Source organism: Bufo gargarizans, unplaced genomic scaffold (assembly GCF_014858855.1).
Source record: "Bufo gargarizans isolate SCDJY-AF-19 unplaced genomic scaffold, ASM1485885v1 original_scaffold_1494_pilon, whole genome shotgun sequence".
Lineage (NCBI taxonomy): Eukaryota > Metazoa > Chordata > Amphibia > Anura > Bufonidae > Bufo > Bufo gargarizans.
In genome coordinates, this window is record NW_025334387.1 from 1 (window position 1) to 24,154 (window position 24,154).

General features: G+C 51.3%; 2 protein-coding genes across 2 annotated transcripts; one reads left to right on the plus strand and one right to left on the minus strand.

The window, feature by feature from the left end:
* The first annotated feature begins 501 nt into the window (after positions 1 to 501).
* On the plus strand, positions 502 to 4,384 carry LOC122923350. Its single transcript, XM_044274130.1, has 4 exons — positions 502 to 606; positions 1,264 to 1,420; positions 1,502 to 1,668; positions 1,743 to 4,384. Exons 2-4 carry the CDS (start codon positions 1,276 to 1,278, stop codon positions 3,066 to 3,068), a joined length of 1,638 nt encoding a protein of 545 aa, XP_044130065.1. The 5' UTR covers positions 502 to 606; positions 1,264 to 1,275; the 3' UTR covers positions 3,069 to 4,384.
* Positions 4,385 to 7,784: 3,400 nt separating this feature from the next.
* On the minus strand, positions 7,785 to 23,832 carry LOC122923351 (retinol dehydrogenase 12-like). The gene is made up of 6 exons (XM_044274132.1): positions 23,641 to 23,832; positions 18,835 to 19,074; positions 17,155 to 17,244; positions 16,674 to 16,865; positions 8,736 to 8,845; positions 7,785 to 8,150 (listed from the first exon to the last, which is right to left on the minus strand). The coding sequence occupies exons 1-6, from the start codon at positions 23,795 to 23,797 to the stop codon at positions 7,956 to 7,958; spliced, it is 984 nt and encodes a 327-aa protein (XP_044130067.1). The 5' UTR covers positions 23,798 to 23,832; the 3' UTR covers positions 7,785 to 7,955.
* Positions 23,833 to 24,154: the final 322 nt, after the last annotated feature.

The following is a 24,154-nucleotide window of genomic DNA, read 5'->3' on the forward strand; positions in this document are numbered from 1 at the left end:
CTCTGTATGTATGGTCTCTGCCCAATCCTCTACCTGCTTCTGTTGTAGGTAGACTCTCCCCAGTCCCCACTCTCTTATGTATGGACTCTGCCCAGTCCCACTCCTCTGTATGTATGGACTCTGCCCAGTCCACTCCTCTGTATGTATGGACTCTGCCCAGTCTCACTCCTCTGTATGTATGGACTCTGCCCAGTCTCACTCCTCTGTATGTATGGACTCTGCCCAGTCTCACTTCTCTGTATGTATGGACTCTGCACAGTACCGCTCCTCTGTATGTATGTATTGACTCTACACAGTACCACTCCTCTGTATGTATGTATGTATGGACTCTGCCCAGTCCCACTCCTCTGTATGTATGGACTCTGCCCAGTCTCACTCCTCTGTATGTATGTATGACTCTGCCCAGTCTCACTTCTCTGTATGTATGGACTCTGCACAGTACCACTCCTCTGTGTATTACGTGTCGGGGAGGAGTCGGTGACTCAGCAGGAAGTGATTTGATGAGAAGTTGTTGGAAGGAGAAAGATCTCTGTAACTCAAAGAAAAGAGAGCGCAGGAGAGAAGACACATCCAGCGTGTGCCTGAGTAGACATCCAGAGAGTGCAGGTTAGAAAACCTCAGGAGAGCACTGACTGCCTGAGAGAGACATCCAAAGAGCTCTGACTGCATGAGAGACATCCCGGAGATCTCTGACTGCATGAGAGACAACCTGGAAACCTCTGAATGCATGAGAGAGACATCCAGAGAGCTCTGAAATCTTGAGGGACCTACCGGAGAGCTCTGAATGCTTGAGAAACATACCAGAGATCTCTGTGTGCCTAAGATTAGTACAAGGGACCACTGACTGCTTAAGAGACATACAGGAGACCGCTGACTGCCTGAAAGAGACATACCGGAAAGCTCTGCCTGAGATTAGTACAAGAGACCACTGACTGTCTGAGAGACACAGAAGAGTTCCGTGTTAGAGACATACAGGAGACTACTGACTGCCCGAGACAGACATACAGGAATGTGTAGGGGAGACAGCAGTGACAGTCTTCGCCCATAGTTTCCAGATGAGTCACGGTTACATCACCTGCAGCTTGTGTGGCAGCCGCCTGACACTGTGCTGTCCCCTGCTGTACACTGGTCATAGCCCAGGGGCTGGTGTTATAGTGGGGCCCCTATACTACTGTGTAATGATGACCCTTATGTTGTGTGGCCCCTCTATTCAGCAGGGCCTGGGGCCCAGAGATCCTGATATGTGACCCTCTGTCTCCACAGAGCGGCTGCAGGATGTCACCACATGTGACAAGTCTCACCAGCCTGTGCCTGCAGAACATCGCAGAGAACATGGAGAGCGTCTGGATGAAGGACTACACCGACAAGTACATGGAAGAGTACAACTTCATGTACGTTGAGGGGCCCTTCAACCAGCTGGGTGAGTATCCCCCTTAGATACATGGTTTAGATACATGTCTGTGAATTGGGTGGGATCCTTCTCATTCTCCTTCCTCCACAGCCGGGCCCCTGGTGCAGGAGCTGATCCGAATCCTCGGAGACTCCCATAAGTTGACTAAGGCCGGACTCCATCTGCTGCTCCATCCTCACCTGACAGAGCTGAGCCTCCGCTCGTGTGCTGGACTGGTCAATAAAGCCATGGTGCAGCTGGTGACCATGCGCTGTAAGGTGGGTGTTCTACCCGCGACCTCCCGTCCTCCTCCCTACACAGGTACTGACGTTTCTCCTTTGTCCTTCCACAGTTCCTGACGTCTCTGGACCTGCACTCCTGTAACCGTGTCCCTGCCGCCTCCCTGGCCTCGCTGGTGGAGCGTTTGCCTCGTCTCCAGAAGCTCTGCCTGTCAGACACCCAGAGCGATTCCCTCGTCCTGGTCGCCATTGGTACGTTTTGTCAGAGGCTGCGTGAGCTGGACGTCTCCCGATGTAAGAAAATCTCCCCGTCCTCCCTGCTGTCCTTGGTTTATAATGTCAGAAGTGGCCAGTTCTGCTGCCAGGCTCTGCGAGTGCTGCTCCTGCAGGACGTAATGCCGCAGGGTGACCCAGAGCAGTGGGTCTACGCCTTATGCTTTATATTACTGGCCCTTCCCAGCATCGAGCAGCTCACCAACCCTTATCTGGCCGATGCCATGAGCCTTCTATACCAAAGGAACTTCAGCACATCAGGGTTCCCTCCTAAAGACTTTCCCTCTTTGGCTGAGGTCGCCAGAAGCATGCCCAGGAGGGAGAGAAATGGAGCGGTCAGGATGGAGGACGTGAGGACTGCCGCTCAGGACACCACGCTATGCCTGAAGAAGCTCGAAGACCTTGAGGAGGATAATGTGTCTACACTGGGATCTCTGTGCCTAGGCCTGCAGGAGGTCACCATTTCTCTCGGAAATCAGACTGAACGTTCTTGGAGTCTTCTCCAATGGCCAAACCTCACCCACCTGACCCTGCACTGTCCAGAACATCCCCAGAGGAACCTGGAGGAGATCCTGAGCAGCATCCATCCCATCAGTCAAAGCCTGCGCCTCCTATCTCTGCAGAATCTGCTCTGGTGTCACGAGGACTCCTTGTCCACCCTGTTGACCTGGTGTCCAAACCTGCAGAGCTTTCAGAGTCACGTTACTGTGGTCCACCGTACTGTCTTACACAATCCTCCTGAGCTTCGTCCCTGGCCAGGCACCCCTCTGCCGTTACCTCACCTGCACACCTTCAGCCTGCTCCTAGAGGGAGAAGATGCCTTGCCGCCCATCTTTCAGCATAAACTTGGGGGTCTCTTGGTATCTCTCCTGAAGGGGAGTCCTAAACTGGAGTCTCTGTCACTCTGTAGGATCCCTGCTCTCCTTGATGCGGTGTTTGAGGTAGTTTATGGGTCACAAGAGTCTGAGCCTCTGCGGAGACTTCGGGAAGTGTCACTATGCAGCTGCAACATCACCCAGTGGGGGGCGTCCCTAATACTGAGGGCCAAGAACGACCTAAAGACTCTGGACTTGTCTCATTGCAAGGACGTGACATGCAGAGACTTCCACCATCTGCAGGAGATGGCGCAAAGGGACAAGCGGAGCGTTAGCATCACTTGGCAGTGACAGCGGGCCTTGGGGGCCCAGAACAGCAGCCTTGTGGCTCTTATGTATGTACGGCGGTCTGCTCTCAGGGAGAGATAGGTGACATCATAATGATGGGGTGCAGTGACATAATGATGGGGTGCAGTGACATAATAGGGTGCAGTGACATCATAATGATGGGGTGCAGTGACATAATGATGGGGTGCAGTGACATAATGATGGGGTGCAGTGACATCATAATGATGGGGTGCAGTGACATAATGATGGGGTGCAGTGACATAATGATGGGGTGCAGTGACATCATAATGATGGGGTGCAGTGACATAATGATGGGGTGCAGTGACATCATAATGATGGGGTGCAGTGACATAATGATGGGGTGCAGTGACATAATGATGGGGTGCAGTGACATCATAATGATGGGGTGCAGTGACATAATGATGGGGTGCAGTGACATAATGATGGGGTGCAGTGACATCATAATGATGGGGTGCAGTGACATCATAATGATGGGGTGCAGTGACATAATGATGGGGTGCAGTGACATCATAATGATGGGGTGCAGTGACATCATAATGATGGGGTGCAGTGACATCATAATGATGGGGTGCAGTGACATAATGATGGGGTGCAGTGACATAATGATGGGGTGCAGTGACATCATAATGATGGGGTGCAGTGACATCATAATGATGGGGTGCAGTGACATCATAATGAGTTGTAGTGACATAATGATGGGGTGCAGTGACATCATAATGATGGGGTGCAGTGACATAATGATGGGGTGCAGTGACATAATGATGGGGTGCAGTGACATCATAATGATGGGGTGCAGTGACATAATGATGGGGTGCAGTGACATCATAATGATGGGGTGCAGTGACATAATGATGGGGTGCAGTGACATAATGATGGGGTGCAGTGACATCATAATGATGGGGTGCAGTGACATAATGATGGGGTGCAGTGACATCATAATGATGGGGTGCAGTGACATCATAATGATGGGGTGCAGTGACATAATGATGGGGTGCAGTGACATAATGATGGGGTGCAGTGACATCATAATGATGGGGTGCAGTGACATAATGATGGGGTGCAGTGACATAATGCTGGGGTGCAGTGACATCATAATGATGGGGTGCAGTGACATAATGATGGGGTGCAGTGACATAATGATGGGGTGCAGTGACATAATGATGGGGTGCAGTGACATCATAATGATGGGGTGCAGTGACATAATGATGGGGTGCAGTGACATCATAATGATGGGGTGCAGTGACATCATAATGATGGGGTGCAGTGACATCATAATGATGGGGTGCAGTGACATCATAAGTGTAACCTACCTGTTTAACACAGACAATAAAGTGCTCCACATTACACCAGTGCTCGGTAGTAAATGTGACCACCACAATGTCACCGGGGGTCCTGAATGACCAGACACAAGGGGTCCTGAGCTATCAGACACAGGGGGTCATAAAACATCAGATGCAGGTGGTCCAAAACCATCAGACGCTGGGGTTCTGAGCCATCAGACACTGGGGGTCCTGAACCATCAGACACTGGGGGTCCTGAACCATCAGACAGTGGGGGTCCTGAACCATCAGACAGTAGGGGTCCTGAACCATCAGACACTGGGGGTCCTGAACCATCAGACACAGGGGGTCCTGAACCATCAGACTCTGGTCTTCTCTATGATGTCCTCATGTATCTGTCATGTAGAGTGTAAGCTCTTGTGTCAGGTCTTCTCTATGATGTCCTCATGTATCTGTCATGTAGAGTGTAAGCTCTTGTGTCAGGTCTTCTCTATGATGTCCTCATATATCTGTCATGTAGAGTGTAAGCTCTTGTGTCAGGTCTTCTCTATGATGTCCCTGTTATGTAGATTGTAAGCTCTTGTGTCAGGTCTTCTCTATGATGTCCCTGTTATGTAGAGTGTAAGCTCTTGTGTCAGGTCTTCTCTATGATGTCCCTGTTATGTAGAGTGTAAGCTCTTGTGTCAGGTCTTCTCTATGATGTCCTCATATATCTGTCATGTAGAGTGTAAGCTCTTGTGTCAGGTCTTCTCTATGATGTCCTCATGTATCTGTCATGTAGAGTGTAAGCTCTTGTGTCAGGTCTTCTCTATGATGTCCTCATATATCTGTCATGTAGAGTGTAAGCTCTTGTGTCAGGTCTTCTCTATGATGTCCCTGTTATGTAGATTGTAAGCTCTTGTGTCAGGTCTTCTCTATGATGTCCCTGTTATGTAGAGTGTAAGCTCTTGTGTCAGGTCTTCTCTATGATGTCCCTGTTATGTAGAGTGTAAGCTCTTGTGTCAGGTCTTCTCTATGATGTCCCTGTTATGTAGATTGTAAGCTCTTGTGTCAGGTCTTCTCTATGATGTCCCTGTTATGTAGAGTGTAAGCTCTTGTGTCAGGTCTTCTCTATGATGTCCCTGTTATGTAGAGTGTAAGCTCTTGTGTCAGGTCTTCTCTATGATGTCCCTGTTATGTAGAGTGTAAGCTCTTGTGTCAGGTCTTCTCTATGATGTCCTCATATATCTGTCATGTAGAGTGTAAGCTCTTGTGTCAGGTCTTCTCTATGATGTCCTCATATATCTATCATGTAGATTGTAAGCTCTTGTGTCAGGTCTTCTCTATGATGTCCCTGTTATGTAGAGTGTAAGCTCTTGTGTCAGGTCTTCTCTATGATGTCCTCATATATCTGTCATGTAGAGTGTAAGCTCTTGTGTCAGGTCTTCTCCATGATGTCCTCATGTATCTGTTATGTAGAGTGTAAGCTCTTGTGTCAGGTCTTCTCTATGATGTCCTCATGTATCTGTTATGTAGAGTGTAAGCTCTTGTGTCAGGTCTTCTCTATGATGTCCTCGTATATCTGTCATGTAGAGTGTAAGCTCTTGTGTCAGGTCTTCTCTATGATGTCCTCATGTATCTGTTATGTAGAGTGTAAGCTCTTGTGTCAGGTCTTCTCTATGATGTCCCTGTTATGTAGAGTGTAAGCTCTTGTGTCAGGTCTTCTCTATGATGTCCCTGTTATGTAGAGTGTAAGCTCTTGTGTCAGGTCTTCTCTATGATGTCCTCATATATCTATCATGTAGATTGTAAGCTCTTGTGTCAGGTCTTCTCTATGATGTCCCTGTTATGTAGAGTGTAAGCTCTTGTGTCAGGTCTTCTCTATGATGTCCTCATATATCTGTCATGTAGAGTGTAAGCTCTTGTGTCAGGTCTTCTCCATGATGTCCTCATGTATCTGTTATGTAGAGTGTAAGCTCTTGTGTCAGGTCTTCTCTATGATGTCCTCATGTATCTGTTATGTAGAGTGTAAGCTCTTGTGTCAGGTCTTCTCTATGATGTCCTCGTATATCTGTCATGTAGAGTGTAAGCTCTTGTGTCAGGTCTTCTCTATGATGTCCCTGTTATGTAGAGTGTAAGCTCTTGTGTCAGGTCTTCTCTATGATGTCCCTGTTATGTAGAGTGTAAGCTCTTGTGTCAGGTCTTCTCTATGATGTCCTCATATATCTGTTATGTAGAGTGTAAGCTCTTGTGTCAGGTCTTCTCTATGATGTCCTCATATATCTGTCATGTAGAGTGTAAGCTCTTGTGTCAGGTCTTCTCTATGATGTCCTCATGTATCTGTTATGTAGAGTGTAAGCTCTTGTGTCAGGTCTTCTCTATGATGTCCTCATATATCTGTCATGTAGAGTGTAAGCTCTTGTGTCAGGTCTTCTCTATGATGTCCTCATGTATCTGTTATGTAGAGTGTAAGCTCTTGTGTCAGGTCTTCTCTATGATGTCCCTGTTATGTAGAGTGTAAGCTCTTGTGTCAGGTCTTCTCTATGATGTCCCTGTTATGTAGAGTGTAAGCTCTTGTGTCAGGTCTTCTCTATGATGTCCTCATATATCTGTCATGTAGAGTGTAAGCTCTTGTGTCAGGTCTTCTCTATGATGTCCTCATGTATCTGTTATGTAGAGTGTAAGCTCTTGTGTCAGGTCTTCTCTATGATGTCCCTGTTATGTAGAGTGTAAGCTCTTGTGTCAGGTCTTCTCTATGATGTCCCTGTTATGTAGAGTGTAAGCTCTTGTGTCAGGTCTTCTCTATGATGTCCCTGTTATGTAGAGTGTAAGCTCTTGTGTGAGGTCTTCTCTATGATGTCCTCGTGTATATATCTGTTATGTAGAGTGTAAGCTCTTGTGTCAGGTCTTCTCTATGATGTATCTGTTATGTAGAGTGTAAGCTCTTGTGTCAGGTCTTCTCTATGATGTCCCTGTTATGTAGAGTGTAAGCTCTTGTGTGAGGTCTTCTCTACGATGTCCTCATGTATCTGTTATGTAGAGTGTAAGCTCTTGTGTCAGGTCTTCTCTATGATGTCCCTGTTATGTAGAGTGTAAGCTCTTGTGTCAGGTCTTCTCTATGATGTCCCTGTTATGTAGAGTGTAAGCTCTTGTGTCAGGTCTTCTCTATGATGTCCCTGTTATGTAGAGTGTAAGCTCTTGTGTCAGGTCTTCTCTATGATGTCCCTGTTATGTAGAGTGTAAGCTCTTGTGTCAGGTCTTCTCTATGATGTCCCTGTTATGTAGAGTGTAAGCTCTTGTGTCAGGTCTTCTCTATGATGTCCCTGTTATGTAGAGTGTAAGCTTTTGTGTCGGGTCTTCTCTATGATGTCCCTGTTTTGTAGATTGTAAGCTCTTGTGGCTCAGGACCACCGTTCTATGAGATGACTACACCTGTGAGCTCTTTATAAATCACATACATTTTATTATGTCTTCATTGGTCCTTGATTTCATGACATTTTCTCGGGGCCACATCCTGCAGTTCTCACACATTTTTGGATATCTGTCTTTTAAGAGCCTCATGGTTCCTCCAGCCTTTGGCCAGTCTCTAGGTCTCCATGTTGTCCTCCAGTCACTTCCCCTGGTGCGTGTTCAGATTAGTCGCCGACTCGCAGGCTTCCCAGAGCTTCTTGTTGACGGCCGGATCTTGAGTCTTCTTGGAGGGCAGTACAATGGTGCAGTCACTGTCTATGAACTTCCCGGTCAGCCCCTCGGCCTCCTCTGATACAGAGCTGTAAATGGCGCTGGCCGCCCCCTCCTCCGCATTCTGAGAAAAAGACGGGAAAAGGATGAGAAGATGGAGGAAGAGATGAGGCATTAGAAAGGAAATAGAGGAGATGTCACATAAGGAGAAAGGGATGAAGTCAAAGCAGGGGAACAGGAAGGAAATGGGAAACTGAAAGGTTTAAGAGGAGGAAGAGGAAGGAAGCGGTAAGAACATTGAGGGGGCAGAAGGGGCAATGGAATAGAGTAAGAGGAGATGGAATATAAGGAAGGTCAAAAAGTAGGAACTGGAAGGGAAGGGAAAAGGAAAGGGAATGAAATGTGTAAGAGAAGAAGGAAGAGGAAGGAAGCGCTGCGAACATTGAGGGGGCAGGAGGGGCAATGCGGGAGAGATGATGGACAAATTGGTGAGGACAGTGGAGGAGGAGCAGCTAACGATGGGGACAATAGATACGGAAGGGAGTGACAGGCAGGAGACACTGGGAAGGAAGAATGGAAATGATTGCGGAAGAAGCCACAAGGGATAAGGGCGACAGGAGGGGTCGTGGACGGAGGACATAGGTGCAAAGAACTGGACAGGAGATTGGAGTGGGGTGGGGGGTAACAGGTCATGTCACTGCGTTCTGACCTTAAAGAAGAAAAAGCCGATGATATTGAAGGTGAATCGGAGCAGGAAGGAGTAGTTCCTCATGGCGTCAGTCATGACGATCCCGGGGTTCACGCTGTTCACGGTCACTCCTGAGGTTATACAATACAAGCTGTACTGACGCCCTTTACACACCCCGTGTGGGGGACGAGGGCAGACATTACCCTGCTTCAAATAATCTGTGAGATGTCTGGACATACCCAGGCCACGGTGCAATGATGTCACTAGAGGTGGCTCTCCCTGCCCGCCTGCCATGCTCCTACCTGTCCCTTGCAGCTTGGGGGCCATGCTCCTACCTGTCCCTTGCAGCTTGGGGGCCATGCTCCTACCTGTCCCTTGCAGCCGGAAGGCCATGCTCCTACCTGTCCCTTGCAGCCGGAAGGCCATGCTCCTACCTGTCCCTTGCAGCTTGGGGGCCATGCTCCTACCTGTCCCTTGAAGCTTGGGGGCCATGCTCCTACCTGTCCCTTGCAGCCGGAAGGCCATGCTCCTACCTGTCCCTTGCAGTCGGGAGACCATGCTTTTACCTGTCCTTTGCAGCCAGGTGGCCATGCTCCTACCTGTCCCTTGCAGCCAGAAGGCCATGCTCCTACCTGTCCCTTGCAGCCGGAAGGCCATGCTCCTACCTGTCCCTTGCAGTCGGGTGACCATGCTTTTACCTGTCCTTTGCAGCCAGGTGGCCATGTTCCTACCTGTCCCTTGCAGCTTGGGGGCCATGCTCCTACCTGTCCTTTGCAGCCTGAAGGCCATGCTACTACCTGTCCCTAGCGGCCTGAAAGCCATGCCTCTACCTGTCCCTTGCAGCTTGGGGGCCATGCTCCTACCTGTCCCTTGCAGCCGGAAAGCCATGCTCCTACGTGTCCCTTGCAGCCAGAAGGCCATGCTCCAACCTGTCCCTTGCAGTCGGGTGACCATGCTTTTAGCTGTCCTTTGCAGCCAGGTGGCCATGTTCCTACCTGTCCCTTGCAGCCATGCCTCTACCCATCTCTTTAAGCCAGAAGGCCATGCTCCTACCTGTCCCTTGCAGTCGGGTGACCATGCTTTTAGCTGTCCTTTGCAGCCAGGTGGCCATGTTCCTACCTGTCCCTTGCAGCCATGCCTCTACCCATCTCTTTAAGCCGGAAGGCCATGCTCCTACCTGTCCCTTGTAGCCAGATGGCCATGCCTCTACCTAACCCTTTCAGCCGGGAGGCCATGCTCCTACCTTTCTCTTAAAGCTTGGGGGCCATGCTCCTACCTGTCCCTTGTAGCCTGAAGGCCATGCTCCTACCTGTCCCTTGTACTTGTAGCCTAAAGGCTGTGCTCCTACCTGTCCTTTGCAGCCGGAAGGCCATGCTCCTACCTGTCCCTTTCAGATGGAAGACCATGCTCCTACCTGTCCCTTGCAGTAGGGTGGCCATGCTCCTACCTATCCCTTGCAGCCGGAAGACCATGCTCCTACCTGTCCCTTGCAGTAGGGTGGCCATGCTCCTACCTATCCCTTGCAGCCGGAAGGCCATGCTCCTACCTGTCTCTTGCAGCCGGAAAGCCATGCTCCTAACTGTCCCTAACAGCTGGAAGGCCCGCTCCTACCTGTCTCTTGCAGCCGGAAGGCCATGCTCCTAACTGTCCCTTGCAGTCGGGTGACCATGCTTTTACCTGTCCTTTGCAGCCAGGTGGCCATGTTCCTACCTGTCCCTTGCAGCTTGGGGGCCATGCTCCTACCTGTCCTTTGCAGCCTGAAGGCCATGCTACTACCTGTCCCTAGCGGCCTGAAAGCCATGCCTCTACCTGTCCCTTGCAGCTTGGGGGCCATGCTCCTACCTGTCCCTTGCAGCCGGAAAGCCATGCTCCTACGTGTCCCTTGCAGCCAGAAGGCCATGCTCCAACCTGTCTCTTGCAGCCGGAAAGCCATGCTCCTAACTGTCCCTAACAGCTGGAAGGCCCGCTCCTACCTGTCTCTTGCAGCCGGAAGGCCATGCTCCTAACTGTCCCTTGCAGTCGGGTGACCATGCTTTTACCTGTCCTTTGCAGCCAGGTGGCCATGTTCCTACCTGTCCCTTGCAGCTTGGGGGCCATGCTCCTACCTGTCCTTTGCAGCCTGAAGGCCATGCTCCTACGTGTCCCTTGCAGCCAGAAGGCCATGCTCCAACCTGTCCCTTGCAGTCGGGTGACCATGCTTTTAGCTGTCCTTTGCAGCCAGGTGGCCATGTTCCTACCTGTCCCTTGCAGCCATGCCTCTACCCATCTCTTTAAGCCGGAAGGCCATGCTCCTACCTGTCCCTTGTAGCCAGATGGCCATGCCTCTACCTAACCCTTTCAGCCGGGAGGCCATGCTCCTACCTTTCTCTTAAAGCTTGGGGGCCATGCTCCTACCTGTCCCTTGTAGCCTGAAGGCCATGCTCCTACCTGTCCCTTGTACTTGTAGCCTAAAGGCTGTGCTCCTACCTGTCCTTTGCAGCCGGAAGGCCATGCTCCTACCTGTCCCTTTCAGATGGAAGACCATGCTCCTACCTGTCCCTTGCAGTAGGGTGGCCATGCTCCTACCTATCCCTTGCAGCCGGAAGACCATGCTCCTACCTGTCCCTTGCAGTAGGGTGGCCATGCTCCTACCTATCCCTTGCAGCCGGAAGGCCATGCTCCTACCTGTCTCTTGCAGCCGGAAAGCCATGCTCCTAACTGTCCCTAACAGCTGGAAGGCCCGCTCCTACCTGTCTCTTGCAGCCGGAAGGCCATGCTCCTAACTGTCCCTTGCAGTCGGGTGACCATGCTTTTACCTGTCCTTTGCAGCCAGGTGGCCATGTTCCTACCTGTCCCTTGCAGCTTGGGGGCCATGCTCCTACCTGTCCTTTGCAGCCTGAAGGCCATGCTACTACCTGTCCCTAGCGGCCTGAAAGCCATGCCTCTACCTGTCCCTTGCAGCTTGGGGGCCATGCTCCTACCTGTCCCTTGCAGCCGGAAAGCCATGCTCCTACGTGTCCCTTGCAGCCAGAAGGCCATGCTCCAACCTGTCCCTTGCAGTCGGGTGTCCATGCTTTTAGCTGTCCTTTGCAGCCAGGTGGCCATGTTCCTACCTGTCCCTTGCAGCCGGAAAGCCATGCTCCTACGTGTCCCTTGCAGCCAGAAGGCCATGCTCCAACCTGTCCCTTGCAGTCGGGTGACCATGCTTTTAGCTGTCCTTTGCAGCCAGGTGGCCATGTTCCTACCTGTCCCTTGCAGCCATGCCTCTACCCATCTCTTTAAGCCGGAAGGCCATGCTCCTACCTGTCCCTTGTAGCCAGATGGCCATGCCTCTACCTAACCCTTTCAGCCGGGAGGCCATGCTCCTACCTTTCTCTTAAAGCTTGGGGGCCATGCTCCTACCTGTCCCTTGTAGCCTGAAGGCCATGCTCCTACCTGTCCCTTGTACTTGTAGCCTAAAGGCTGTGCTCCTACCTGTCCTTTGCAGCCGGAAGGCCATGCTCCTACCTGTCCCTTTCAGATGGAAGACCATGCTCCTACCTGTCCCTTGCAGTAGGGTGGCCATGCTCCTACCTATCCCTTGCAGCCGGAAGGCCATGCTCCTACCTGTCTCTTGCAGCCGGAAAGCCATGCTCCTAACTGTCCCTAACAGCTGGAAGGCCCGCTCCTACCTGTCTCTTGCAGCCGGAAGGCCATGCTCCTAACTGTCCCTAACAGCTGGAAGGCCCGCTCCTACCTGTCTCTTGCAGCCGGAAGGCCAAGGCCATGCTCCTACCTGTCCCTTGCAGCCAGAAGGCCATGCACCTACCTGTCCCTTGCAGTGGGTGGGTATTCTCCTACCTGTCCCTTGCAGCCAGAAGGCCATGCTCCTACCTTTCACTTGCAGCCGGAAGGCCATGCTCCTACCTGACCCTTGCAGCCGGAAGGCCATGCACCTACCTGTCCCTTGCAGTGGGTGGGTATTCTCCTACCTGTCCCTTGCAGCTGGAAGGCCACACTCCTACCTGTCTCTTGCAGCTGGGTGGCCATGCTCCTACCTGTCCCTTGCAGTGGGTGGCTATTCTCCTACCCGTCCCTTGCAGTGGGTGGCCATGCTCCTACCTGTCCCCTGCAATAGGGTGGCCATGCTCCTACCTGTCCCTTGCAGCTGGAAGGCCATGTTCCTACCTGTCCCTTGCAGTCGGGTGACCATGCTTTTACCTGTCCTTTGCAGCCAGGTGGCCATGTTCCTACCTGTCCCTTGCAGGCAGTTGGTCATGCCTCTACCCAACCCTTTTCGCTGGAAGGTCATGCTCCTACCTTTCCCTTGAAGCTTGGGGGCCATGCTCCTACCTGTCCCTTGTGGCCTAAAGACTATGCTCCTACCTGTCCCTTGCAGCCGGAAGGCCATGCTCCTACCTGTCCCTTGCAGATGAAAGACCATGCTCCTACCTGTCCCTTGCAGTATGGTGGCCATGCTCCTACCTGTCCCTTGCGACCGGTGGCCACGCTCCTACCTGTACCTTGCAGCCGGAAGGCCATGCTCCTACCGGTACCTTGCAGCCGGAAGGCCATGCTCCTACTTGTCCCTTGCAGCCGGAAGGCCATGCTCCTACCTGTCCCTTGCAGCCGGATGGCCATGCACCTACCTGTGCCTTGCAGGGGGTGGGTATTCTCCTACCTGTCCCTTGCAGCCGGAAGGCCATGCTCCTACCTGTCCCTTGCAGCTGGAAGGCCATGCTCCTAAATGTCTCTTGTAGCTGGGTGGCCATGCTCCTACCTGTCCCTTGCGGTGGGTGGCTATTCTCCTACCTGTCCCTTGCAGTGGGTGGCTATTCTCCTACCTGTCCCTTGCAGCAGGATGACCATGCTCCTGCCTGTCCCTTGCAGCCGGGTGACTATGCTTCTACCTGTCACTTGCAGCTGGATGGCCACGCTCCTATCTGTCACTTGCAGCTGGATGGCCACGCTCCTATCTGTCCCTTGCAGGCAGATGGCCACGCTCCTACCTGTCCCTTGCAGGCAGATGGCCACGCTCCTACCTGTCCCTTGCAGTGGGTGGCTATTCTCCTACCTGTCTCTTGCAGCCGGGTGGCCACTCTCCTACCTGTCTCTTGCAGCCAGGTGACCATGCTCCTACCTGTCTCTTGCAGCTGGGTGGCCATGCTCCTATCTGTCCCTTGCAGCCGGATGGCCACGCTCCTACCTGTCCCTTGCAGCCATGTGGCCATGCTCCTACCTGTCCCTTGCAGTGGGTGGCTATTCTCCTACCTGTCCCTAGCAGCTGGGTGGCCATGCTCCTACCTGTCCCTTGCAGTGGGTGGCTATTCTCCTACCTGTACCTTGCAGCCGGAAGGCCATGCTCCTACCTGTCTCTTGCAGCCGGAAGGCCATGCTCCTAACTGTCCCTTGCAGCCAGATGGCCATGCTCCTACCTGTCCCTTGCAGCCAGATGGCCACGCTCCTACCTGTCCCTTGCAGCCAGGTGACCATGCTCCTACCTGTCCCTTGCAGCCGGGTGACCACGCTCCTACCTGTCCCTTGCAGCCGGGTGGCCATGCTCCTACCTGTCCCTTGCAGTGGGTGGCTATTCTCCTACCTGTCCCTAGCAGCCGGGTGGCCACGCTCCTACCTGTCCCTTGCAGCCGGGTGACCACGCTCCTACCTGTCCCTTGCAGCTGGGTGACCATGCTCCTACCTGTCCCTTGCAGCCGTGTGGCCATGCTCTTACCTGTCCTTTGCAGCCGGGTGGCCATGCTCCTAGCTGTCCCTTGCAGTGGGTGGCTATTCTCCTACCTGTCCCTAGCAGCCGGGTGGCCATGCTCCTACCTGTCCCTTGCAGTCGGTTGACCACGCTCCTACCTGTCCCTTGCAGTGGGTGGCTATTCTCCTACCTGTCCCTAGCAACCAGATGGCCATGCTCCTACCTATCCCTTGCAGCCGGATGACCACGCTCCTACCTGTCCCTTGCAGCCGGGTGGCCACGCTCCTACCTGTCCCTTGCAGCTGGATGGCCACGCTCCTACCTGTCTTTTGCAGCCGGGTGGCCACGCTCCTACCTGTCCCTTGCAGCCGGGTGACCATGCTCCTACCTGTCCCTTGCAGCCGGGTGGCCATGCTCCTACCTGTCCCTTGCAGCCGGGTGGCCACGCTCCTACCTGTCCCTTGCAGCCGGGTGACCATGCTCCTACCTGTCTCTTGCAGCCGGGTGACCATGCTCCTACCTGTCCCTTGCAGCCGGGTGGCCATGCTCCTACCTGTCCCTTGCAGTGGGTGGCTATTCTCCTACCTGTCCCTAGCAGCCGGGTGACTATGCTCCTACCTGTCCCTTGCAGTGGGTGGCTATTCTCCTACCTGTACCTTGCAGCCGGAAGGCCATGCTCCTACCTGTCTCTTGCAGCCGGATGACCACGCTCCTACCTGTCCCTTGCAGCCGGGTGGCCATGCTCCTACCTGTCCCTTGCAGCCGGGTGGCCACGCTTCTACCTGTCCCTTGCAGCCGGGTGACCATGCTCCTACCTGTCTCTTGCAGCCGGGTGACCATGCTCCTACCTGTCCCTTGCAGCCGGGTGGCCATGCTCCTACCTGTCCCTTGCAGTGGGTGGCTATTCTCCTACCTGTCCCTAGCAGCCGGGTGACTATGCTCCTACCTGTCCCTTGCAGCTGGGTGGCCATGCTCCTACCTGTCCCTTGCAGCCGGGTGGCCACGCTCCTACCTGTCCCTTGCAGCCGGGTGACCATGCTCCTACCTGTCTCTTGCAGCCGGGTGACCATGCTCCTACCTGTCCCTTGCAGCCGGGTGGCCATGCTCCTACCTGTCCCTTGCAGTGGGTGGCTATTCTCCTACCTGTCCCTAGCAGCCGGGTGACTATGCTCCTACCTGTCCCTTGCAGTGGGTGGCTATTCTCCTACCTGTACCTTGCAGCCGGAAGGCCATGCTCCTACCTGTCTCTTGCAGCCGGATGACCACGCTCCTACCTGTCCCTTGCAGCCAGGTGGCCACGCTCCTACCTGTCCCTTGCAGCCAGGTGACCATGCTCCTACCTGTCCCTTGCAGCCGGATGGCCACGCTCCTCCCTGTCCCTTGCAGCCGGGTGGCCACGCTCCTCCCTGTCCCTTGCAGCCGGGTGGCCACGCTCCTCCCTGTCCCTTGCAGCCGGGTGGCCACGCTCCTCCCTGTCCCTTGCAGCCGGGTGGCCACGCTCCTCCCTGTCCCTTGCAGCCGGGTGGCCACGCTCCTACCTGTCTCTTGCAGCCGGATGACCATGCTCCTACCATTCCCTTGCAGCCAGGTGGCCACACTCCTACCTGTCCCTTGCAGCCAGGTGACCATGCTCCTACCTGTCCCTTGCAGCCGGGTGGTCACGCTCCTCCCTGTCCCTTGCAGCCGGGTGGCCACGCTCCTACCTGTACCTTGTAGCCAGATGGCCACGCTCCTACCTGTCCCTTGTAGCCAGATGGCCATGCTTCTACCTGTCACTATCAGCCGGGTGACCAGGCTCCTACCTGTCCCTTGCAGCCGGGTGGCCACGCTCCTACCTGTCCCTTGTAGCCAGATGGCCATGCTTCTACCTGTCACTTGCAGCCGGGTGACCAGGCTCCTACCTGTCCCTTGTAGCCAGATGGCCATGCTCCTACCTGTCCCTTGTAGCCAGATGGCCATGCTTCTACCTGTCACTTGCAGCCGGGTGACCAGGCTCCTACCTGTCCCTTGTAGCCAGATGGCCATGCTCCTACCTGTCCCTTGTAGCCAGATGGCCATGCTTCTACCTGTCACTTGCAGCCGGATGACCATGCTCCTACCTGTCCCTTGCAGCCAGGTGGCCACGCTCCTCCCTGTCCCTTGCAGCCGGGTGGCCACGCTCCTCCCTGTCCCTTGCAGCCGGGTGGCCACGCTCCTACCTGTCCCTTGTAGCCAGATGGCCATGCTCCTACCTGTCCCTTGTAGCCAGATGGCCATGCTTCTACCTGACACTTGCAGCCGGATGACCAGGCTCCTACCTGTCCCTTGCAGCTGGGTGGCCAGGTCCTTGGCCCAGATGGCGTTCATGAGCTTGGTGCAGTTGTACGAGTCGCTGTTCCTGTTCTTCTCCAGGTTCTTTCCCCACAAGTTGCTGGTGTCAATGTTTCCTTGTCCGTGCATGAAAGAGGACACAACCACAATGCGGCTGGGCGCCGTCCGCTTCAGGAGGTCTGACGGGTGAGAAGAACAGCCCCACATGAACACGAATGTACCCAACACCCTAAACAACGAGACTAATACTGGGATTGATTGGTCATGTCTGGTCTCTATGGACAGGACAATACAGGGATCAATTGGTTAAAAGAGTTACAGGGATCAATTGGTTAAAAGAGTTACAGGGATCAATTGGTTGTGTCTGCCCTGAATGGATAGGATCATACAGGGATTGATTGGTCGTGTCTGCTCTGTATCGGTGGTACTTATCCAGCAGCAGGTTTTCCACTGGCAGGTAGTACTTACCCAGCAGCAGGTGGGTGAGCAGGAAAGGGCCCAGGTGGTTTGTGGCGAATGAGATCTCTAGTCCCTCAGGAGTGATGGTGTACGGCAGTCCTGTAATTCACAATGTACAATGTATATAAGCCTGTAGTACCTGAGCACCATGTACGTCGCCAGCCTGTAGTACCTGAGCACCATGAACGTCGGCCTGTAGTCCCCGAGTGCCATGTACATCGGCCTGTAGTACCTGAGCACCATGTACGTCTGCCTGTAGTACCTGAGCGCCATGTAAATCAGCTTGTAGTACCTGAGCACCATGTATATCAGCTTGTAGTACCTGAGCGCCATGTACATTGGCCTGTAGTACCTGAGAGCCATGTACATTAGCCTGTAGTACCTGAGCCCTATTTACATTGGCCTGTAGTACCTGAACGCCATGTACGTTGGCCTTTAGTACCTGAGCGCCATGTAAATCAGCTTGTAGTACCTGAGCACCATGTACATTAGCCTGTAGTACCTGAGCGCCATGTATATCAGCTTGTAGTACCTGAGCGCCATGTACATTATCCTGTAGTACCTGAGAGCCATGTACATTAGCCTGTAGTACCTGAGCGCCATTTACATTGGCCTGTAGTACCTGAACGCCATGTACGTTGGCCTTTAGTACCCGAGCGCCATGTACGCCAACCTGTAGTAGCTGAGCACCATGAATATCAGCTTGTAGTACCTTAGCGCCATGTACGTCGGCCTGTAGTACCTGACCTGAGCGCCATGTACGCCGGCCTTTAGTACCTGAGTGCCATGTACGCCCGCCTGTAATACCTGAGCACCATGTATATAAGCCTGTAGTACCTGAGAGCCATGTATATCAGCCTGTAGTACCTGAGAGCCATGTACATTAGCCTGTAGTACCTGAGCGCCATGCCCGTCGGCCTGTAGTACCTAAGTGCCATGTATGTAGGCCTGTAGTACCTGAGCGCCATGTACGTTGGTCTTTAGTACCCGAGCGCCATGTACGCCAGCCTGTAGTACCTGAGCTCCATGTATATAAGCCTGTAGTACCTGAGCACCATTTACATTAGCCTGTAGTACCTGAGCGCCATGTACGCCAGCCTGTAGTACCTGAGCGCCATGTATATCACTCTGTAGTACCTGAGCACGATGTATATCAGCCTGTAGTACCTGAGCGCCATGTGTATCATCCTCTAGTACCTGAGCACTATGTTTGTCGACCTGTAGTACCTGAGCACGATGTATGTAGGCCATTAGTACCTGAGTGCCATGTATATCAGTGTGTAGTACCTGAGCACGATGTATATCAGCCTGTAGTACCTGAGCACCATGTGTATGTATGTCGACCTGTAGTACCTGAGCACGATGTATGTCGACCTGTAGTACCTGAGCACCATGTGTATGTATGTCGACCTGTAGTACCTGAGCACGATGTATATAGGCCTGTAGTACCTGAGCGCGATGTACGTCGGCCTGTAGTCCCTGAGCGCCATGTATATCAGTCTATAGTACCTGAGCACGATGTATGTCGACCTGTAGTACCTGAGCACGATGTATGTATGCCTGTAGTACCCAAGTGCCATGTACGTAGGCCTGTAGTACCTGAGCGCCATGTACGTCGGCCTGTAGTACTGGAGCGCCATGTACGTCGGCCTGTAGTACCTGAGCACCATGTATGTCAGTCTGCAATACCTGAGGCCCCAGCATTGTTGACCAGGATGTCCAGTCTCTTCTCCTCCTTCAGGATCTGCTCAGCGAAGCTTCGGACGGACGCCATGCTGCTGGTGTCAAGGATGCTGAGGATGACATTCCTGTTGCTGGTCTCCCTCTTGATCTCATCCACGGCTTTCTGTCCTCGATCACGGCTACGACACGCCAGGATCACACGGGCATTCCTCCGGGCAAAGTCCAAGGCCACCTGCTTCCCGATACCTGTCAGACAAGAAGGTACGCTGAGAACCATAGGCCATCATTCGGATAAAATCCGGTCTCTTCTTTCCCTCATACTAAAGTAAGGGGCTGTCATGTGCCTTTGGCGTCACTTATCTTCTAGAAGACCACACAACCCGACCTACCTCTTCCTGGTTCAGGATCCACCATAAAAACAATGGAATTTAACCTAAGAGCGGCCAGACCTGACTTCACCCCGATGGCTCTGACTCCACACTGATGGCTGTGACTCCACTCTAATTGCTCTAACTCAACCCTTATGGTCATGACTCCACCCCGATGGCCCTGACTCCGCCCTGATGCTATGACTCCTCCCCAATGGTTCTGACCCCACCCTGATGCTATGACTCCTCCCCAATTACATTGTTTGCCTAGAAAGGTCCTTAGCATCCTCCCTTATGGACTGGGGACAACAGTCCTGGACTGCTGACTTTAGACCAAAGCAACAACTCATTGGCGTCTCTCATCTTCAAGGACATTATAAAGAGGTCCTCGTCCAAGGTGACCACCGTCAGCAGATATGGGTACAGTTTCCTTACTCTCAGCAGTAGAGATGTAGCGTCACATTGTGGGGGCCACTAGAGGGGGTCCTGAGTGTAGGACAGTCATAGGAAAAGTCGACCCTTCTATGGAGGACAAAGCCTGTAACAGACTATCCGTCGTGTGAGCCAAACCGGTCATTGTCACCACACATGATGTCATTGGTTGGTGCAGACACTCACATCAGACCCAGTGACTGGACAGTAGATGGCAGTAGACCCACCCTGTGCTGCGGCCGGGGGTAAATGACCTTGTGTCTTCTTTGAGGCTGGAGATACTATTTGCCTCTTATCTTATCACCCGACCTTCATCTTCTCGGTGGACCTTGTAGACCTCTTCCTCCCAGCCTATCTTATCTCCCGTGTGACGGCCTCGCCCTGTGGGGTCAGTGAACTCACAGGGTCACACGTGATAAAACACGTCACCTGATGATCATACATGAGAGAAACCAGGCCAGACAATGACAATATATACACCACATAGAGAAATCCATCACTTCAAGGGGCCACTTACAGTGTCTAGCAAAAGTAATCACCACCTTAGGGGGTGGATAGCTTTGCAAGGCACTCTACTTTTAAACCGGCCACATTATAAACAGGCTGCGGAGGAAGAACTAAGAACGTAGGGGCCCAAGCATCACCAACTCATGATTGATGTGTCCACCAGGCAGCTCATGTATAATATGAAGTCCACTCCTAAACTGGAATAACGCTTAGTGCGCTGCCATAATTAATGGAGAAAGCGTATGAAGTGCAGAACGCTGATGTCATCGCTCGCTTTCATATAACTGGCACTGCTCCTGTTCATCTCGATTAGACGCTGATGTCATGAACAGGAACAGTGAGCCATGGATTAATACAAAGTGTAGTTAGTAGTCCAGTCATCTAGCAGGACCACACTCTGGTCATCGGGCAGTACGGTAGTCCACTCATCTAGCAGGACCACACTCTGGTCATCGGGCAGTACGGTAGTCCACTCATCTAGCAGGACCACACTCTGGTCATCGGGCAGTACGGTAGTCCACTCATCTAGCAGGACCACACTCTGGTCATTGGGCAGTACGGTAGTCCACTCATCTAGCAGGACCACACTCTGGTCATTGGGCAGTATGGTAGTCCACTCATCTAGCAGGACCACACTCTGGTCATCGGGCAGTACGGTAGTCCACTCATCTAGCAGGACCACACTCTGGTCATCGGGCAGTACGGTAGTCCACTCATCTAGCAGGACCACACTCTGGTCATTGGGCAGTACGGTAGTCCACTCATCTAGCAGGACCACACTCTGGTCATTGGGCAGTATGGTAGTCCACTCATCTAGCAGGACCCGACTCTGGTCATTGGCCAGTACGGTAGTGTAATCACCTGTCTTTTCCTCTGGGTCATGAAATATAAAGCAGTATCAACCCCATTATACCAACCATGCTCCTGGTTGGGTTGATCCTTCTGATCCAAATTACTCTTGTCTTATCTGGTCTCCTCCTGCCATGTTATGGTGTGCCATGCATTAATGACACTGCTCTGAGTATCACCAGTAACGTTTTCTATCCATAGTGATCATTACACCGGATTATCACCACTAACCTTATATCTATAGTGATCATTACATCAGATTATTACCAGTAACCTCATATCTATAGTGATCATTACACTAGATTATCACCGGTAACATCTTATCTATAGTGATCATTACACTGGATTATCACTGGTAACCTCATATCTATTGCGATCATTACACCGGATTATCACTGGAAATATCTTCTATTTATAGTGATCAATACACCAGATTATCACCAGTAACCTCTTCTATCTATAGTGATCATTACACTGGATTATCACTGGTAACCTCTTCTATCTATAGTGATCATTACACCGGTTTATCACTGGTAACCTCTTCCATCTATAGTGATCATTACACCGGATTATCACCAGTAACCTCTTCTATCTATTGCGATCATTACACCGGATTATCACTGGTACCCTCTTCTATCTATAGTGATCAATACACCAGATTATCACCAGTAACCTCTTCTATCTATAGTGATCATTACACTGGATTATCACTGGTAACCTCTTCTATCTATAGTGATCATTACACCGGTTTATCACTGGTAACCTCTTCCATCTATAGTGATCATTACACCGGATTATCACCAGTAACCTCTTCTATCTATTGCGATCATTACACCGGATTATCACTGGAAATATCTTCTATCTATAGTGATCAATACACCAGATTATCACCAGTAACCTCTTCTATCTATAGTGATCATTACACCGGATTATCCCCGGTAACCTCTTCCATCTATAGTGATCATTGCACCGGATTATCACCAGTAACCTCATATCTATAGTGATTATTACACCGGATTATCACCGGTAACATCTTATCTATAGTGATCATTACACCGGATTTTCACTGGTAACCTCTTCTATCTATAGTGATCATTACACCGGATTATCAGCAATAACCCTCTTCTATCTATAGTGATCATTACACTGGATTATCACTGGTAACATTTTATCTCTAGTGATCATTACACCGGATTATCACTGGTAACCTCATATCTATAGTGATCATTACACCAGATTATCACAGGTAACCTCTTCTATCTATAGTGATCATTACACCAGATTATCACTGGTAACATTCTATCTATAGTGATCATTACATCAGATTATCACTGGTAACCTCTTCTATCTATAGTGATCATTACACCAGATTATCACTGGTACCCTCTTCTATCTATAGTGATCATTACACCGGATTATCACTGGTAACATCTTCTATCTATAGTGATCATTACACTGGATTATCACTGGTAACCCTCTTCTATCTATAGTGATCATTACACCAGATTATCACTGGTACCCTCTTCTATCTATAGTGATCATTACACCGGATTATCACTGGTACCCCCTTCTATCTATAGTGATCATTACACCAGATTATCACTGGTAACATTTTATCTATAGTGATCATTACACCGGATTATCACAGGTAACCTCTTCTATCTATAGTGATCATTACACCGGATTATCACCGGTAACCTCTTCTATCTATAGTGATCATTACACCGGATTATCACAGGTAACCTCTTCTATCTATAGTGATCATTACACCGGATTATCACCGGTAACCTCTTCTATCTATAGTGATTATTACACCGGATTGTCACTGGTACCCTCTTCTATCTATAGTGATCATTACACCGGATTATCACCGGTAACATCTTATATATAGTGATCATTACACCGAATTATCACTGGTAACCTCATATCTATAGTGATCATTACACCGGATTATCACCGGTAACCTCTTCTATCTATAGTGATCATTACACCAGATTATCACAGGTAACATTTTATCTATAGTGATCATTACACTGGATTATCACCGGTAACCTCATATCTATAGTGATCATTACACCGGATTATCACCGGTAACCTCTTCTATCTATAGTGATCATTACACCAGATTATCACCGGTAACCTCATATCTATAGTGATCAATACACCGGATTATCACCGGTAACCTCATATCTATAGTGATCATTACACCGGATTATCACCGGTAACCTCATATCTATAGTGATCATTACACCGGATTATCACTGGTAACCTCATATCTATAGGGATCATTACACCGGATTATCACCGGTAACCTCATATCTATAGGGATCATTACACCGGATTATCACTGGTAACCTCTTCTATCTATAGTGATCATTACACTAGATTATCACAGGTAACCTCTTCTATCTATAGTGATCATTACACCGGATTACCACTGGTAACCTCTTCTATCTATAGTGATCATTACACCGGATTATCACCAGTAACCTTCTATCTATAGTGATCATTACACCAGATTATCACCGGTAACATCTTCCATCTATAGTGATCATTACACCGGATTATCACCAGTAACATCTTCTATCTATAGTGATCATTACACCGGATTATCACCAGTATCTTCCCTTCTGTTCACCAGTGCTCTCTTACTCACCAGTGTTTGCTCCGGTCACTATGGCAGTTTTCCCCGTCAGGTCGGCGCGGCATTTTCGAGCCTCCCAGCTTCCCTTTCTCTGCAGTCGAAGGACTACGGCCAGGACCACAGAGCAGAAGAACCAGACAGGATGACTGAGGAAGGAAGGGAGCTCCATGACGGCCAGAAGCTGAGTGCAGGAAATAGTGCATTGCACGCTTTTTTCTGTGCTTACCTCTGCCTGCCCCACCGCAGGGTCCTAAAGCCTGCATCCTGTCAGTGGCCCTGGACTGTCGGTTATCTATTAACAGATTGTGAGCTCTGCCGGCTGGGGAGAAGGTGAGAGATACGCGACTACGTGAATGAGTATGGACAGCGCCGTCTCATTCTAAATTGTAAGCTTTACTATGTCCCGTACCACGGCGCAGTAATGGCAAGTTGGAGGGACCAGAAGCAGGGGAGTAACTACCATAGCAGATACCATGCATTGCTATGGAGCCCAGGGCAGGAGGGGGCCCAGTTTTAGTTGGGATTA